The 19,506-nt window shown below is 46.7% G+C and overlaps 1 protein-coding gene across 2 annotated transcripts in view; it reads left to right on the top strand.

Moving 5' to 3' along the window:
• Positions 1 to 19,506, top strand: part of VOPP1 (VOPP1 WW domain binding protein) — a 146,931-nt gene that overhangs the window by 116,146 nt on the left and 11,279 nt on the right. For both annotated transcript variants that reach the window (XM_043885898.1, XM_043885899.1), the window contains exons 3-4: positions 2,261 to 2,338; positions 7,611 to 7,747. In XM_043885898.1, the coding sequence (XP_043741833.1) occupies positions 2,261 to 2,338; positions 7,611 to 7,747 (215 nt within the window). The remainder of the gene's footprint in view (positions 1 to 2,260; positions 2,339 to 7,610; positions 7,748 to 19,506) is intronic.

Genomic DNA, 19,506 nt, shown 5'->3' with positions numbered 1-19,506 from the left:
ACACACACACCCCAAGGAGTCACTGTGGATGGTGCACACACACACACCACACACACACACCACACACACACACACACACACACACACCCCAGGGAGTCACTGTGGATGGCGCTGTGTGTGGTGTCAGCAGATGATGGACACACACACACACCCCCAAGGAGTCACTGGATGGTGCTGTGTGTGGTGTCATCAGATGATGGACACACACACACACACACAACCCCAAGGAGTCACTGTGGATGGCACCGTGTGTGGTGTCAGCAGATGATGGACACACACACACACCACACACACACCACACACACACACACACCCAAGGAGTCACTGGATGGCGCTGTGTGTGGTGTCAGCAGATGATGCTGTCCGTGCAGGGCCGGTGCAACGCTGGCCTGGTCCCTGGCTGCCCTGCCCCCGCGTTCCCTTTTGTCTTCCACGCTCTGCTCAGCCTCCTCTCCACACTGCAGCTGGAGGGCTGGCAGCCCTGGGGCCAGGATCCTCTCCGAGCCCTGAGGCCCTTGTGCTGTTCGCAGCCAGGCTGGATGTCTGCCTGGTCTGTGTTCAGATGTCAGCCTGTCACTGAGTCATCCTTGAATACCTGGTTTGACGTTGTATCACCCACCACTCCTTCCCCACTGCTTTCAACCTGCCGGCTTCTACTTTAGTTCTCACCGTGTGGAACTTACTGCCATCTAACCCCATTCATGTTTTTCGTGCCTGTTGTTTGTCCCCTCCTTCTAGAAAGAAAGCTTCTGCATGTCTCTCTGTTAGGGTTTTATGGCTCCCCCCAGATGCAGCACAGGCTGAGTTCAGAGTGGCAGCTCGGTGACTGTTGCGGATGCTTGGGTTGTGAGAACTGGTCGTGCTTTTTAGCACACATTTTGGTGCTCTACTAGCTGTTGGTTGCGTAAAACAAGCTAGGCAGATTTTAGCTTATGCTCCAGCATATAGGAGCATCCCATCAAAATCAAGAATTTCAGCCAGTAGACAAAAGTTCATGTTCGTGGACTATAGGAGGAATGGGCATATGGGTGTGTGTGAGATGGCAGTGGTTTGGTGGGGGTCTCTCTGCCCAGTTTGTCCTCGAAATGACAAAGGATATAGCAGTGATTGGGTGCTGAGTGTTTAAAGAGCTCGAGGCCCCAGGAGCCAGACAGGGAGAAGCAGCACTAGAGCTCAGATGTGTGGAGTTCCATTATAACTCATAATGCTCCATCTTAGCTAATATTTTATAGGGAGCTATTTTCTACATGTTCTTCTACATAAAACAAATCAATTTGTACTGGAATTACCTGAAAATTCAGTGTCCAAAGTCTTGGATCAAACTGTGTATTTCTCCCAACTACTCTTTTTTTTAAGAAGAAAATTGGCAGGAACTTGATAGATCCTAATTCTGTGATCATTTAATATTATTGAGAAACAGCCTTACCCCTCAACACACACCCAACCCACTACCACTTGGACTGAAGTTGCTGAAAGTGTGTCTGTAAAAGCCCAAATGCAGAAGCTTTCATAGCTTCTCTCTTTTCTTAGAGAAAGCGGGGCTGGGGAAGAGTGAGGATGTTGGAGGAGTCCAGGCTGACCCCTGGGAACCTTGGCCCTGCACTGGGCCTGTCCTTGGAGAGTGAGGGCCTTGCTCAGAGAGGAAGGGCACTGAGCAACATGAGTGCGGCATCGAGGGGGCAGGACAGGTGTGAGCAGCCGTGGCCCTCGTCAGCAGTTTAGGTGAGGGTGAGGCCTTCAGACTCAAGGCAGTGCTGTCAGGAGGCCCTGCCCTCCCTCGCCTTTTGCTTACGGGGAAACTGAGGCTCGTAGATGTTGAGTAACTTGCTAGCAGTCTTGCAGCTGCTAAGTGGCAAGACCAGGACTAAACCGCAGAACTTGTCCCGCTTCATCACCTCTGCACTTAAGCTCGCTGGCCTTGTTGATGCAGGTGCCCGTCTTCTGACGTGGACAGCACTGCCCAGCGCCTGCAGCCTGCGATGCTCCCCTCTGGTTTCACGCAGGTCTTTCCTCATCCAGTCACAGGGCCTCCGCAGAAGGAAACCACTGTGATTCTGCCCACGGGGATGTGTAGCAAACAGATGCTTTGGATGACACTGTCCCCTCTCAGTGCCTTCTGTTTGGGCCGCCACAGCTCTGCTAGTTTCATAAAATGCGGCGGTGGCAGTTGTGTCCTTCACCCTGAGATCTGCCTGGACCCCCCAGTTGGCCCAGCCCTTCTCCTGCGGGAAGCTGACAGCCTGTGCCCTCTCTCCCACAGATGCCGCCCCTACGAGGACTGCTGTGGCTCCAGATGCTGTGTGCGGGCCCTCTCGATACAGAGGCTGTGGTACTTTTGGTAGGTCACGACTCTTCCAGGTCTCGGGTGCTCCCCCCTTCCCCAGGGCTCTGCCCAGTCAGTCTGTCACAGCCAAGGTGACGCCGCCTCCACCGGAGGTCGTGGTCTCCGGGTGGCCTATCAAGAAAGCAGGTATGTTTGGGCTGGCTTTGTTTCAAGTGCTTCTGCTCACAGAGTTTGCAGAAAGCTCATCCCCGTTTCCTCAGGCTTGTGGCTGGGAAAGAAGAGTTATTCTTTGGGAAGCTGGACTGCACAGCAGCTTCATCCTTCAGCAGCTCCTCCACCAATGTCTGAAATGGATTGAGGCTGCCTGTCTTAATCAGAGAATCAGCAGATCTTGCTATAAGGTTTCTGCTGCCTGGAATCTTCCATATTCACATTGTGTCAGCTGAGTCCTAACTTTCAAGACAGCCTGCTTCCTTATCCATCTTCCAGCTCTACTGGAGGAACTTGAAAGAGCTGTCCAGCATCTGTAAGACTGTAGCTCAGGAGAGAATAAGGGATAAAGCTGACAGAGTCCTGAAGGATGGTGCAGAGTTTCCAGTAAGGAGAGGAACCTCCTGTGAGTTGCTGTCCTCAGAGGATGCCTGTAAGGAATGCCTTTGGACATAAGGAATGTCTGAAGACAGGCCTTTGCTGACCCCATGGCAGGAGCCACTTGGCTTTTTTGTGAGATTTTGCTATTGGCCTCCTGACGACTGTTCCTAATGTTTGGTTATGGAAACCAGCACCATCGAGGACACCACATGCCGTGCTTTCTGTCACGGGAGAGCCTCTTCATTTTCACCATCACTGCCTCCTTGCTGGACCTTGGCCGTCTGGGGGCTGGACTCACCTGTCACATGGGGCCCTGAACGGTGCCAGGCTGTCACTAGCCTCTCCCCACCTCCTAGCTGCGAGCACCTCAAACTGTAATAGCAGGAGAAATCTTTTAGCCTGAGACTTTTGGAATGTAAGCAGCTCTGGCATTTCAGAGCTTTGCCTGGCTTCACCCACGTGTTCCCTCAGAACTTGTGGCTAAGGGTCCCGTAAGGGATCAACAGTGCTTCACATTGGCCTGGAGCACCAGACAAATGATGATGAGGCTCTGGAAGTGCTCCCAAGAGGAGAAAACTTGTCAAAGTTTAGGTCTTATGTGATTAGAAAGAAGGCAAAGTTGAGAGTCCAGGAGAACTCTGTGGGCCTGGCTGCCAGAGCAGCTTCTGTTGACCTTTCCTGGAAACGTCCTCTGAACTGGTAGCTGGTGCTTCCAGGTTGTTGGCCCGTGTCCCTTGTCAGGGTCAGGGCACCTCAGCAAGCCAGTGGGTCCCTACACAGAGGCATCTCATGAGCGCCGTGAAAGGAGGGCAGGTCTCCAAGCTCGGGATGCCAGATGCCAGAAGGTTTGGTCTAGTTCTTTGGGTTGAGATTCTGATACCAGCTTCTAAACCAGGGAAAATGCTGGCTTGAAACTCAGCATTCAGAAAACAAAGATCTTGACATCTGCTCCTATCACTTCATGGCAAATAGATGGGGAAACAATGGAAGCAGTGACAGACTTTATTTTCTTGGGCTCCAAAATCACTGCAGATGGTGACTGCAGCCATGAAATTAAAAGATGCTTGCTCCTTGGAAGAAAAGCTATGACAAACCTAGACAGTGTATTAAAGAGCAGAGACATCACTTCGCCAACAAAGGTCTGTATAATCAAAGCTATGGTTTTTCCAGTAGTCATGTACAGATGTGAGAGTTGAACCATAAAGAAAGCTGAGTGCTGAAGAATTGATGCTTTCGAAGAGTGGTGCTGGAGAAGACTCTTGAGAGTCTCTTAGACAGCAAGAAGATCAAATCAGTCAATCATAAAGGAAGTCAACACTGAATATTCATTGGAAGGACTGATGCTAAGGCCAAAGCTCCAATACTTTTGCCACCTCATGCAAAGAGCCAGCTCGCTGGAAAAGACCCTAATGCTGGGAAGGATTGAGGGCAGGAGGAGAAGGGGGTGACAAGGGATGGTATGGTTGAATGGCATCACCAATTCAATGGACATTAGTTTGAGCAAAGTCTGGGAGGTAGTTCACTGTTTCCTTCAGGACAGGGAGGCCTGTCATGCTGCAGTCCATAGGGACACAGTTGAGCAAATGAACAACAACAAAACCGGGGATACAGCCAGAGAACACTTTGAGATGCAAGCCCCAGCTGAAGTCTGAGGACACTTGGTTTTCGCTCCATGCACTCCTTCTCTCAGTAACGTGTCTGTTATGTACCAGGGTCCTATGGAGAGGCCCTATGGCAGCTGGGCTTCTGAAACAGATCTCTAAACACATGGAGAGTTTTAAGCCAATGTTCTGGAAACAAAGCACGCAACTTCTGATGGCAGAAAAGTTGGGGAAAGCTGCATGGCTTCTGTCTGGATCTCAGAGAAGAGGGCCCTCCTTGCAAAAGGGACCTGCACATTTCAGGGGCAGGACCTTAAGAATGGACCTGGTGAGAGAGGGATGATGGGGAGCTGGTGTTGGGGGGAGGTTTGAGGGGAGATGTAGGAGGTTGGGAGGAGGGAGCTGGGCATGGAGCGAATGGAGGGCTGTTCTCCAACCTGGCTCCACTTGACTTTGGAGGATTTGGGGTTCCTTAGCATAGCACAGAGGTTTTGGCAGAGAATGTGTTTGGAATTCAGCTCTAACATCTTAAGTAATCCTTACCTAGGGTAGTCTAATGCAGGCCCCAGGAGTAGGAACGGTGTCTAGTTGGCAAGCACACTGGGACAGAGTGCAGTCTGGCAGGTAGTGCTGCCTGCCGTGGGGCGCTTGCAGAGTGGGGCATTCGGGCCCAGGGAGGCTCTGCTGCTGCCTAAGACCTGCAAACCACTGGGGAGGAGGGCAGGAAGAGACTGCAAAAACAAACTGAATTGAAGAAGCCGGGTTACTTTTAATGATAGAAAAGGCACAAACTTCCTCTCTTAATCCCAGGAATGCTCCCCATACCTGCTCAGCAATGACAGAGAACTTCGAGAATTGCTTTTCTTACCTTGACACCCCTTTCCTCTTTGCTACCAGAAGTTCATTCCCCTGCCCCTCTCTTCTCCGACTGCTGTTTCGGTAAGGAGCAATGTGATGATGGCTGCTCCAGGAGCCAGGAGTGGGTCTGCTACCGCAACTGTGCTCTTGTTTGCTTGCACCCACTTGTTCTCTAGCAGTCCACGCTGTGAGGTGCATGTCACTTACATTTGTCTCGGAAAACGTGTATTCCATTTGAATTGAACCGGGGTCTCCTGCATTGCAGGCAGATTCTTCACGAACTGAGCCATCAGGGAAGCCCATTCCAGTTGACAGATAAGCCAAAACTATCATTTTGGGTTATCTCATGGAAGAGACCAAGAACTCTCATGGTTTCTGCGTGTCCAACACAGGGAGCCTGGACCTTTGGGAGTGAGCAGGGGTGTAAACCCTCATGCACAGTCACCTCCGTGTGCCTTGCATTTCTGCTCAGATATTTACAGTTGGACCCAGGGTTGAATGTAAGGCTATCATGGAGTCCAGACGAAGTTGCCCATTTTAGATTCCAGCTTCCGACTTGGGAGTAGGGGCTTTGTTTTGCACTATTTGGGGTTTTCCTGCTCCCCAGGACTGCACCCCTCTAACCCCTTCCCCATCTGCAGCTCATAGCTGTCCTCTTTAGGCCTCTCGCCCACCCAACTTTTCCTGTTGGGGCACCTATATAGTTCCTTTCTACCCAGAGACATCTTCACTTCCCTTCAGTTTGTCTCTTTCCATCATTCAGAATTCAGCTCAGAGATTGCCTTGAAGGAAAAGAAGCTTTTGTGATCTCCCTTAGTCTGGCAGATACCCTCATTAAACCTCTTGTTGCACTGAATTGTACCCTTGAAATGATGAACACGGCTGTGTGTTATATGAATTCCTCCCTCCAACCTGTGTTGCACCCTTCCTCTTCTTTCCTGGCACCATCAGACTTGTAAATAAATAATTTTGTTACTTTGTTGCTTACTGTCCTCCTCTCCTATGACAACTCAAGTTCAGTGAGGATGAGGCCCCACCTGTCTTACCCCTTATAATGCAAAGACTGATGCTGGGAGCCTGGCAGGTAATGCAAAGACTGGTGCTGGGAGCCTGGCAGGTGCTTCAGAAATTTTGTTGGATTAATAATGAATTAGACGAAAGATTAGGAAGCCACGGTTTTAGTCCTCTTCTGAATCATTTCCTGTCTGGTGCCCCTCATCTTGGTTCCTTCTCAGTGTTCCATGGTGTCTGGTAAATACTTATTGATTAACAGCCTTAGCTCTTAATATCGTGTTCATATTTTCAAAACCTTTATTGTCTAGTCTTTCCTTAAATTACATTCGTGTGTGGACAGGGGCCTTTGACCAGGACATGGCCAGCTCTGCTATGAGTGCATCCTTCACAAGAATGTGTGTATTGTGTGAGGTTCTGGCAGGTTCTGTGAGTCCCATCTCACGTCCGTTTAGAGATGGACAAGTTTCTCAGCTATGTCTGTGTGGAACAGTCAACTTGGACCTGCTCAAAATGATTTCCCCTGTTTCTAGAAAAACTAGGTGAATGCTGCAGTGAGATGGGAAGTGCCATTCGTTCATTTTTTATCGAATGCCAGTGATCCAACAGTCACTGAGAATCCTCAGATGATTTCGACAAACATCTGATCCTTCAAGGAGTCAGCTCTTGTCCGTTAGACTGTGGGGTCACAATAGAAGGTCCAGCCATACTCAGAACCTAGAGATTTAAAAACAGCTTTTAAAATGAATTATGAGTATTTTCTCTATTCCTATAGTTTCTCTAAAATTAAGATGTGCTCTAGAAAGGGCACTTCAAAAATTTTTTATAGATGTTCATATAATAAAGGAGAGGAAACTGTTAGAAAGGATCCCATGCTTACTCTTCTCGCTTTAACAGTAAAGAAAACTGATGGGGTGGGGGGATGAGGACAGTGAGAACCAGCAGTAGTCTTCAAGCAGGATTGAAAAGGCATCTTCTGTTTTGATTAAATGTTGAGTTGAGGTCAGGACCATGGACAGGGAAAAACTGTACCAACCCTTTGAGGCCAATAGTCATTTGGAGCTTTTGAGGCAAAATGTTCACTCTGAGAGCTTCTCCATGCTAGTGGCCTCCAGCCAGGGGCTCCCAGAGCTCTGCTGGCTGGGTGTCTCCCTGGTTCCTCCACTGGGACCATTCCTGGGGCCAGCGGCCAGGTAGGACCAGCCAGGGGAGCCCTGCCGTCTACCTGGGCCTGTGCCCAGGCCTCACCCTGTGCTCTCACCCAGGTTCCTCCTGATGATGGGTGTGCTCTTCTGCTGTGGAGCCGGCTTCTTCATCCGGAGGCGCATGTACCCACCACCGCTGATTGAGGAGCCGGCCTTCAACGTGTCCTACACCAGGCAGCCCCAAAACCCCACTCCAGGTCAGCCAAGCCCTCTGCCCTTGTCTGTCCTCCTTGCAGTGTACATGTCCTCTGTAAGCATTTGCTCAGGGCCCCGCCACGGACTATGCTGAAAGAAAACTTCAGGCCACATTCATTCCTTCATAAGAAATTCATTGTCTGTTGTATTATATGTCTGTCACCTCATATTCTTACCTTATTATTGGTGCATCTTTTATGCACATTTATGCAGTTCATGGGGGCTTCCCAGGTTTCAGTGGTAAAGAATCTGCCTGCAATACAAGAGACACAGTTGATATCAGCTAGATCCCTGGGTTGGGAAGGTCCCCTGGAGAAGGGAATAGCAGCCCACTCCAGTATTCTTGTCTGGAGAATCCTGTAGACAGAGGAGCCTCATGGGCTACAGTCCTTGGGGCCGCAAAGTCAGACACAACTGAGCATGCACACATACATGCATTTGTGGTTCATGTATGCACATTGTTTTCTCTTTTTTCTCAAAAATTATTTCACATATAAATTTTTATGTAGAAAGTGTAATATTCTTGCCATTCTTAATGCTTCTGGACTAAATATTAATCACCTTGTGTGTGTGTGTTAGTTATGCTAACATAACTAACATGTTAGTTAGACATGCTCAGTCATGTCTGACTCTGCAAACCCCATGGAATGTAGCCCACCAGACTTCTCTGGCCATGGAATTCTCCAGGCAAGAATATTGGAGTCGATTTCCAGGGACTCTTCCTGACCCAGGAATCGAACCTGGGTCTCCTGCATTGCAGGCAGATTCTTTACTGCCTGAGCCACCAGAGAAGCCCATTAATCATGTTACTAAATGATAATTAGCTTAGTCTGTCATTGCTGGTCATTTGTTTTCTTTTGTTTTGCTCTTTATTGCTTCACTCAGTAAGCATGTACTGTGTGTTTATTAGTATCATGAGTACTTGCTAATTCTGCCGCTATACACATTTTTGCACAAGTTACATTCGGCCTATTTATGGAACATTACCCAGAGTGGTGCCCCAAGGTCAAAAAGAATTCGTGGTTTCTTAATTCTTGTAAAACCCTGCTTTAACTGTCTAAACTCAGACACACTGTAGTGGGTGACTCCCAGTTTCCCCGGGGACACAGGCCGGTTCCTTGTTTTGAGAGTACACTTGAGGAGGGGGTGTGCGAGGGGCTCTGCGGGGCATGCCCCTGGAGCTCCCGTCTTTCGCCGTGTGGTGGGCTGGGGGCTGCATGGCTCCCTGGTGCCTTGAGGGTCGGGGGCAGGGTTTCTCTATTCCTCACACACTGCAGAGGGAGTCGGAGTTCCAGGAGCAAGTTCTGGTTGGGTTTTTACAGAAGTTCAGGTCTATAATGTAAGCCATAAGGTCTGCTGTACATAGTGAGGCCTGTAGTTAATAACACTATCATATACTCACAAATTTGCTAAAAGTGGAGATCTCTTTTTCCGCATTGAAGGATGGTTGCTTGACAATGTTGTGCTAGTTTCTGTTTTACAGCAAAGTGAATCAGCCAAATGTATACACATATCCTCTCCCTTCTGGACTGCCTTTCCATCTCGGTGACCACAGAGCATCACGTAGAGCTCCCTGCACTATTCATAGTAGCCATCCCATGCATCGCGGAGTCAGTCCCAGTCTCCCAATCCACCCCACATCCCACTTCCCCTCTTGGTATCCATAGGTTTATGGCAGATATTGTGGTGATGGCTTCACAGTGTATTTTTATTTCTGAAGTCATCAAGTTGTAGACATTAAATGTGTTCACCTTTTTGTATGTCAATCAAACCTCAAAGGAAAAAGAAGTTGGAGACTGAGTGTGACAAGAGCTCGCTATCTCTCTGTGCTTTAGACAGAGATACGGGGATGGTCATTTGCTCATCTGTTCTTTTATAGTTTTATTCTACCAGGTACTCTCTGGGATTTAAAAAAAAATCAACTTTATTATTGTTTAAAATGTTGCTAAAAATCTGAATATGTATTTTTCACAACAGTTCAGGGGTTGTTGTACCTTAAACTTTCTCTCAAGGTTAGTACCACTTTTCATGCATAAGTGGATTTTTATTCTTTCCTATTTTGAAATGTTTATATAGTTTCAGATCTGCTCCAACATATGGCAAAGTGGAAATTTTCACTTAAAATGAGAGGTCAAACCTAAATTTTATCAGGATTAGTCTGACTTTGGGGGCCTTTGATTTCTTTTTTCAAGAAGCAGACAATAGATCAGAGAAGTGGGTAAAAGACTAATGAATTTCCTTTTCCTTCTGCCTTCATGACATGGATTTTTAGTGTCCCATGTGGCCAGAGATCAAGATACTGTGTGTGCTCGGCCCATGGTGTCAGGCCTGGGCTGGCCTAGGGCGCACAGCTCCCACGGAGTGTCCACAGCCTCTCAGTTTCCAAACACAGAGGCCCTGCAGCCTGTCACCCGCTCTCCTCATCCTCGCCTCTTTCTGCATTGCAGTGCGCACGTCTTTCTGACTGGAATCCTCAGTCCCCCTATAATAAATATGTCATCAATCCTACAAGTCTTCCTTCCTTCAGAGTCTTACCTCACCCCTGAGCAATGCCTACTAAAGATTTTCCAGTCACTAGTCTCTGCCAGTTCTCCTCTGTCGTCCATGTTGCCACCAGAAAGTTCTTTGGGGACAAAAGAAGCACATAGGTCATGCTGTTCTCCTGCTTAAGATAGTACATGGGGTCCTCTTTTTTCCACATCCTTGTCAACAAGTGTTGACACTTGTTTCTTATTTTTGGTAACAGCCACTCTGACAGGTGTGAGGTGACAGCTCTTTATGGTTTTATTTGCATTCCTTGGTCAGTGGTGTTGAGCTGCTTTTCATGTACCTCTTGGCCATCTAGATATCTTCTTTGGGAAAAAGTCTGTTCAGATCCTCTGCCTATTTTTAATCAGGTTGTTTGGGTTTTTGTTGTTGAGTTGTAAGAATTCTTTGTGTCCTGAATATTAACCCTTATCAGATATATGATTTGCAAATATTTTCTCCCATTCAGAAGGGTGCCTTTTTGTTTTGACAATGGTTTCCTTCACTGTGTGTTTGTGTGTCTTTGCTTTGGTTTCCCTTGCCTGAGGAGACATGTCCAAAAAGATGGGGCTAAGACTGATGACAGAGCTTACTGTCTGTATTTTCTTCTAGAAATTGTATGGTTTCAGGTCTTATAATCAAGTCTTTAATCCATTTGAGTAAATTTTTGTGTATGGTATATGATAGTGGTCTAGTGTGATTCTCTTGTATGTAGCTGTTCAGTTTTCCCAACTCCATTTGTTGAAGAGACTGTCCTTTCTTCAGTGCATGTTTTTCATCTTTTTTTTTTTTGTAAATTAATTGTTTGTGTCTGTGTGAGTTTATCTCTGAGCTCTTAATTCCGTTCCATTGATCTCTGTGTGTGTTTTTCTGCTAGTACTGTGCTCTTTTGATTCTTATAGCTTTGTAGTATCATTTGAAATCGGGGGTAAGGGGGTGTGATACCTCTAGCTTTGTTCCTTTTTTTTTCTCAGGATTGCTTTGGCTATTTGGGGTGTTTGGGTTTCATATAAATTTTAGAATTTTTTGTTCTATTTCTGTGATAAAAAATGTCATCGGGATTCTAATAGTGATTGCATTGAATCTGTGGGTTGCTTTAGGTAACATGGACATTTCAACAGTGTTGATTCTTCTAATCCATGAGTATAGGATACTTTCAGTTTCTTTGTGTTATCTTCAATTTCTTTCATTAGTGTCTTACATAGGCCTTTTACCTCCTTGGTTAAATTTATTCCGAGGTATTTTATTCTTTCTCTTGTAATTATAAATGGGATTGCTTTCTTAGTTTCTCTGTGTGCTAGCTCATTGTTAGTGTATAGAAACAACAGTGACGCTTGTGTACTGATTTTGTACCCTGCCACTTTACTGTGTTTGTCTGTTATCTCTAATATTTTTTGTTGGAGTCCTTAGGGTTTCCTGTATCATGGTGAGCTTTAATCTCTATGTATACTTTGGGGTCCTCACTGGGCTGGGTCCTGAGTGCTAGGACTCATGTCTCAGGCACCAAGCTGATTTACATCTGCCAGCTGAGTGAACGGTCAGCCTGGGGCAGGGATTTGCCACGGCCACACTTGCAGCCTCAATCAATCCATATTTACTTCCCACCCGCTCAGGTGCTGCAGGTGCCTGGGACTGCAGACCGCAGCCTGGGTTCCAGCCCTCGCTCACCCCACTGTGCTCTGTAGGCTTCGCACAACCGTGTGTGGAACACCGTGTCATTGCACAAGTACAGTCACTGTGTGATGAGAGGTGTGCAGAGAAAGTTCCCGATGCTGGCAAGCCACGTGAATGGGAGGCACAGTCTGGTGTATGGATGGAAGGAACCGAAGAGTGGAAGTATATTTAAGAGGAAGTAGGCAGGAGGGGCTGGAGACTGAGGAGCAGCCAGCAAGGGCCCTGTGCCTTCATTTGCTGCCAGCTTTTCACGTGTCTGCCCACTGAGACTTCTGAGCCTCAGAGTCCAGACAGCTCTAGTCAGTCCCACAATTTCGGCATCAAGGGCTGGTGCTCTTGTAGGCGAGGCGGACATAGGCGTCTAATGCAGCACAGACGCCACATCAACAATCCTGACTCTCCCTGGGGAGACGGGGGGTCACAATCAAGGGTCCAGCAGAGTGTCTCCCACTTCTCTGGTAGTTCAGTTTGGCCCGATTCTACCCTGCAGTTCGGGGCATTCAGAGAAATGGGGGCTGTTAATTCTCCTCCGCTACCATCTCATAATGCAGCCACCTGTGGGGCCTGTGGGAGGGGCCCCACCTTCTGCTGGGAGGTGCTGGTGTGGGAGCCTGCAGGGACCTACCATCCTCCTCCATATGTGCAGCATGAAATGTTCAGTCCCAAATGTACCAGAGCATCATAGGAAGGCTCGTTTTGTTCCATGGAAGTATACAGTTCCCATTCTTTCACCACCAGGTCCAGGGCTGTGTCCTTAGTTAATAGTGGGGTGTTTGGGAAGAATTTACTCGATTTTTTACAATCAGTGATAATGATGAAAAAATAGGATCTCTTAGTTTCTCTAATGGGGCCTGAAGACCCACCTCTTCCCATGGGTGGGTTTCAGCTGTGCGCTTTGGTGGGGTGGGGGGTAGTAAGGGCAGGCCGTGGGGGCAGACTGGGAAGGCAGCCTTGCGCTGACGGGCGCGCTGACCCCACGAGGTAGGCGCTCAGGCCCTGGAGGAGCCTGGCAGGTGTGGAGGGAGATGAGATCAGCGAAGGGAGCACGGGGTGCACCTGCCCATCTGCCAGGGGCTCTGCTTACCCTCTGCTGCTGGTCTAGGGGAGGGGAAGTAGATTCTGGTGGGTTGTGCTTATTCATGAAGAAGAAAAGGCAAGTTTTCTTCTTCTTCTTCTTCTTTTTTTTTTTTTAAGGCTTGGGAATACCCAGGAATTATCTTCCAGAGAATTTCTGCCTTAAGTGAGTTCAGTCAGTTAAGTCATTCAGTCATGTCCGACTCTTTGCGACCCCATGGACAGCAGCATGCCAGGCTTCCCTGTCCGTCACCAACTCCTGGAGCTTACTCAAACTCATGTCCATTGAGTCGGTGATGCCATCCAACCGTCTCATCCTCTGTCATCCCGTTCTCCCCCTGCCTTCAATCTTTCCCAGCATCAGGGTCTTTTCCAGTGAGTCAGTTCTTCGCATCAGGTGGCCAAAGGATTGGAGTTTCAGCTTCAGCATCAGTCCTTCCAATGAATTCAGGACTGATTTCCTTTAGGATGGACTGGTTGGATCTCCATGCCGTCCAAGGGACTCTCAAGAGTCTTCTCCACCACCACAGCAATACCACAGCAACACCACAACTCTGCCCTAAGAGTTGTGTTCAAAAGGCAAGTTTTAAGGAACCAGTACTCTTGCCCTGGAGGGCTGAGGGAGGGCACACTCGTCCTGCATGCAGAGGGGCACATGGAAGTGTTTCGGCAGGACCAGCTCCCCAGCCCAACAAGGCTGAGTACAGAAGAGCAGAGACCTGCACGTGATCAAGATGATCAAAACTGGGGTGGGGCATGGCAGCTTCACGGTTCTATGGCAGTGCTGTGTGTTGGAACAGGACTAGGTGGAAAGAGACTGGCTAACTAGATATGAAAGCTGAGGTGATGAGGTGGGGCTTCAAGAGCACCCAGAAACCAAAAGAAACAAAGCTTGAAGCTACCTGTGAAAGGCAGCTCACTAGGGCCTTTGCCAGCATGGAGAGCAGAGGCGTGCAGCGAAGCTGGTCTGGGGACTGGGGAGAGGCACCTGGATGGGGCGCCAGAAGGACTGAGGTCTGTTGGGCCTGGGGTGGGCACGTCTCTTTGCCTTGTCTGCAAAATGAAATTGCATAAAGAAAAGCGGTCCCAGTTATTGTCTTGTGTCCAGAGGTGGCCAGAGTGTGGCTGGAGACGGTTAGAGCTCCCTAAGAGCCTTCACCTTCCTCCCACGCCCCTGGCAGGGTCCTGGATATGCCCTTCTGGGTACTGAGGAAAGGTGGACTTTGTTCATTCAGAAAACACTGGCTGACTGGCAGTGACAAACACAGCCTAGTGGCCATGGGTATATTTGAAAGCTGGCAAGAGAGTAGATCTTAAAAGTTCTCATCACAAGGGGAAAAAATGTCCAACTATGAGATGATGGGTGATAATTCATTTGTGGTAATCACAATGTACATGATTACCAAATCATTATGCCATACAATGTTATATGTCAATAATACTTCAATAAAACTGGAGGACGTTTAGAACAGTGGGAAGAATGTAAAACCTTGGCTACAGCGGAACTGTGGGTCCGGAGGAGAGTAGGGCTGGATTTCATGGTGATCTGAGCAGGGCCTGAACTTGTGCACTTGAGACAATGTGGGGAGAGGGTTTGGGGCCACAAAGAAAAAGATGATGATGTTATGGTCTCTCTTCTTTATGGCATATTATGTGGCACTCAAATTGACAGTCAAGATGAGGGCTGTGGAACTGCGGCAGGACAAGCATGAAGCTGCATTTAGGGAGGAGGGTGAGCACTCTGTTACAGAGTGGTCCCATGTGTGATGACACAGGTGCATAAAGACTGGAGAAAACAGTCGGTAATGACATCTGTGATGTTAATATGGTTTAGCAGTGTTAACTGTCCTTAACAGTGGTTTCCTTTCATATGACTGGTGCTGGTTTTTAAAACACTTAGAAGTAGATGGAGTATTCCCCTTGGGAGATACTTTTTTTCCTTTCCATTAGTGAGCTTGTTGATGGTTTTCTGACTGTTCTGGCACCCCAATCATGTACTAAATCTGTCAACCTGCAGTGATGGTGTGGTGTGCATGCTAAGTCACTTCAGTCGTGTCCAACTCTTTGCAGCCCTGCGTACGGACTGTAGCCCGCCAGGCTGCTCTGTCCTTGGGATTCTCTAGGCAAGCGATGGTAGTGGCCTGAATAAGTGATGCAAACTGAAGGAGAATGGAAATAGTAGGAAGTATGTTTTGACAGTTAAATTACCCTCCAAATCAAAGTTGAAACACACACAGGGCTGCTTCAGTTGTGAAGACAAGCTGTTTGCCTTTTTTTGTGGGATGTGAGGGCCCTGGTGTTCATCTTTGTGTTGGCAGAATTTCAGCTATATAATCTCTACAAAGCCTGACAGGTCAGCCTGAAAGACCAGGTACCTAATACAGAGACAGCTTTCAACTCACTTCTTCCCCTCCTCCCAAAGAAGCAGTAAAAGAGGGCATCTTTGTGATGGCTGATCCTTGCAAGAGAAAACGCAAAGGGTCAGGCCTTCCTGCTCCCTTCCTCAGACTGATCAGTATGACCAGTATTTTGTGTATCTTCCAAGAAATAATCCATGATTGTCATAACATATGTATGAAAAAGAACATCTTTTTAATGCTGATAAAAATAACTTTGGATAATGAGGATATAACTTGAGTCATATATTGAATGACATCAAAGTACATAAAACAAAAACTCAAGAAATAGGGAAGTATGATGGAAACTCTCAAGTGTCAATGCATTGTTATTAATCTGCTCAAAATACAAAAATGAATGGAGTATTCAAAAGAATTTAGCAAATTGTCCACAACAAAGAAAGTCTGAGTACGTCTGCAAGAGCAGAAGCAACAGACCTTGGCGTCTGGACTAGGACAGTCTGGGGTCATTTCTCACCCGTGCCTGTGGCACATCTGGGAAGTGACTCCATCCTGCAAAGCCTCAGCATCTGGACTGTGAGGCTGAGCTCTTGGCGACCGTCGAGGGTGACTGCCTGTGAGATGATTCCACACCATGCTTAGCACAGGGCCTGAGACCTCAGAGTGAATGGCAGTAGTTGCTGCTACTAATATTACTAAAACTTGTAGCTGTAAGAAATGTATTCAACATAAATGAGCAAATTAATCATCTTCTAATCCGCTTGGAAATAAAAGAATTCTCCCCTAAATTACTCCTTAAGTAAATGAAGGGTAGGATGAGGGAAGACCCTGAAGTCCTGACCTGCTCCCACACCCTCGCTGCAGACCTCCCGCGCCACCTTCCTGTCGGGAGAACCTCAGCTCCACGGCTTCTCAGAGCCCTTCGCAGGTGTCCGCCAGCGCCGCCTCCAGAGCTGCACCTCTAATGGAGATACTCAGACGGCCTCCTAACCAGTCATCTTGCTCCCCCAGCCTCTACTTCAGTCTACGGATTTCCAGAAGAGCAAGCAGGGTGAAAACAGGAGTCAGAGCACAGTTCACAATCAGACCCCTCACAGTGGCCACAGGCCGTTTCTGACTGAGCGTCGCACCTCCGCCTGCCCTCTCTTCTCACCCACGTCTGCTGCCGTCTGTCCTCCTGGCCCCCGTTCCACTCTCGCTGCTCGTGGGCTCTGTGCTTTTCCGCAGAACTTGCAGACTGCCGTGCTGACGCCTTCACACTGGCTCCTTCTGCATCTGCCCCTGCCTCCCCCTGCACACGTGCTGCTCCTCCATCACCTGCTGCCCCTGCACGTGTAGCAGCTCCTCCCTCCCCTTCTCCCCCACACATCTGCTCAGGTTCGGCTCCTTCGTTTATTTCTAGCTGTTCCGCCTCCCAAAGACCTTCCCTTTGCAAACAGTGAAAAATTGCACTCTCTTTGTTTTCCCTTTTTATCCCCACTTTATTTTTATCTTTAGCACTGTCATCAGTAACATGCTACATACATTTCTTTTTATCTTTTTTATTTCTCTTAACTGCAAGTGCCATAAGGACTTGAGAATTTCCGTTTTCATCATTGCTGTGTCCTAGGTGTTCATAACCATGCTGGCAAATAGTAAACATTCAGTGTTTATTTAATTATCAATGTGGATTAAGTATTAATGGAATTAACAAGTTAATTAAGTATCAATGAAAAATTAATACAGAAACATAGGCAGTGTAAGTAAGCTGGCATTCAAAGTTAAATTCATGGCCTTATTCTTTGTTTAAAAGTTTAGAAAGCAAGTTAGCTGACCCCCTCCTTAAAAGAGGTTCAGAAATTAATAAAGTCACAAAAAGCAGTAAGACGAACATGATAAAAAATGTAAGTTAATCAAAGCAAAGAGAAAAATTGATTTGCAGATCTCAAAGTTAGTGCTTTGTAAAAAGCAATAAAAGTAAATGGTATTGCCAATATATATATCCAGAAAAAACTATAATTGGAAAATATACATGTACCCTGTGTTCATCAGAGCACTATTTACAGTAGCTAAGACATGGAGAGAACCTAGATGTCCCCTGACAGATGAATGGGTACAGAAGATGTGGTACATACATACACTACCACTCCACCATAAAAAGGATGAAATAAGGTCATTATCAGCCACACTGATGGACTTCTCACACTAAGTGAAGTAAGTCAGAAAGAGAAAGACATATACCACATGACATCACTTGTATGTAGAATCTAAAATATGACACAAGTGAAGTTATCTACAAAACAGAAACAGGCTCAGAGACAGAACAGACTTGTGGTTTCCAAGGGGGAAGTGAATGGGGAAGGGATGGAGTGGGACTTTGGGACTTCCAGATGCAAGCTATTGTAAATAGAATGGATAAACGCCTGGGTGCTCCTGTATAGCACAGGGAACTATATTCAATATTCTGTAATAAACTATAATGGAAAATAATATTAAAAGGATGTAAAACTTTGCTGTACAGCAGAAATTAACCCTACATTGTAAATCAACTACACACACATACAGTAAATTTTAAAAAGTAAATGACAATGCCATTCCCACCCTGATAAATCTAATTGGTAAAACTAGATAAAGAAAATATGAAATCATAAGTGAAAACATTACATACCCATAGGAGATTAAAAATGACAAAGAAGTACACCTGAAATGGAAAATTTGGTAAGATAAGAAATGTACGTTACCAAAGATGCATTAGAATATTGAAAATCTAAGTGGTCCAAAAAGCAAGCAAGAGTTTGAGGAAGTTTGCAGAGAGTGAACTTTCAGCTCTAAATTCATATGGTATCTTTGAAACTTTTTAAGAAACAACTCATTTCAGTGCTTATGAATTACTGCAAGTATAGAGAATTATAGAAATGTAGAAAAATTATAGAAATTATATAAAAAACAAAACAGCTTGTTTTGTATAGCTACTGTAACTTGGAAATGAACACCAAAATAAAATTCTTCTGAATCATGTTTAATGAGCATAAATGCAAAAATCTTGAGAAACTGAATTAAACAGTGTGTCAAAGAAGTAAACTACCATGTCCACGCATCAGTCTACCACAGAGCAAGCTGTTAACACGGCAAGTTATATCAAAAAGCAATGATTGGCAGAGAATTCTGGGGAGAAGGTGGAGTCAGAAGCACCAGAATTCTTTTCCCTCACATAGACAAAAATTGTACTGGCAGAATCTGTCTGATGTAACTATTTTGGTAGTCAGAAGTCTGGTGAAGGCTTGGAACTTCCAGGGGAAGACTCAGAGGGTAAACTGAAGTTACTTTTGGTCATTACCAACTCTTGGCACAGTAGCAGCTACCTAACCCCTCACCCTAGGCCACAGGGGAGGCAGCTTGTGCCCACGATCCTGGGGCAGCCTGTACGAGCCGGAAGCTAAAAGGACCCTGTCCTCCAGATACCGGGGATCTGTGCTCTGGTTGCTGTTTGCTGCTGCTTATTAAAGAGAGGGCAGCCACTGTGGCACCGCCCCACATTGTTGCAAGCCCCTCTCCCTGCAGCTGAAGTGACCTCCAGGAGGTGTAAATGCCTGGTGCCCTTCCCCACACCCCTTCGCTTTTCACTTTTCCCCCTCTTGGGAGCCAGAAATTAAAGACTACAACATTCAAGAACAACTTCATATGGAGAAAAAATTACTCAAGTGACTGCACATCCCCAGGGAAAGGCTCAGAAAAGACCAAAGAAGACCTTAAATTTATACTTCAGGCTTTTCCTTTGCTTGCACAGAGACAGCCTACAATAACAGCAACAAAAACCCAGAACAGATGAGATGGTTGGATGGCATCACTGACTCAATGGACATGGGTTTGGGTGGACTCCGGGAGTTGGTGATGGACAGGGAGGCCTGGTGTGCTGCAGTTCATGGGGTCGCAAAGAGTTGGACACGACTGAGCAACTGAACTGAACTGAAAATACTGTGGTACTATGTCAACCAGGACATGTGAATGCTTTCCCCAAAACCCAGCCCTTGATTATCTTGGAGTTTCATTTTCTCTCATTTTTTAATCTCTGTTTCAGTTTGCAAATTATTCTCTTTGGTAAAGAATAAGATTTGAGGTATTTTTATATTATTTTTTATTTAAAAATTTTT

This window comes from Cervus elaphus, chromosome 24 (assembly GCF_910594005.1).
Source record: "Cervus elaphus chromosome 24, mCerEla1.1, whole genome shotgun sequence".
In the NCBI taxonomy this organism is placed as follows: Eukaryota; Metazoa; Chordata; class Mammalia; order Artiodactyla; family Cervidae; genus Cervus; species Cervus elaphus.
The sequence above is the reverse complement of the archived record's forward strand: the minus strand, read 5'-3'. Positions and strand labels throughout refer to the sequence as shown.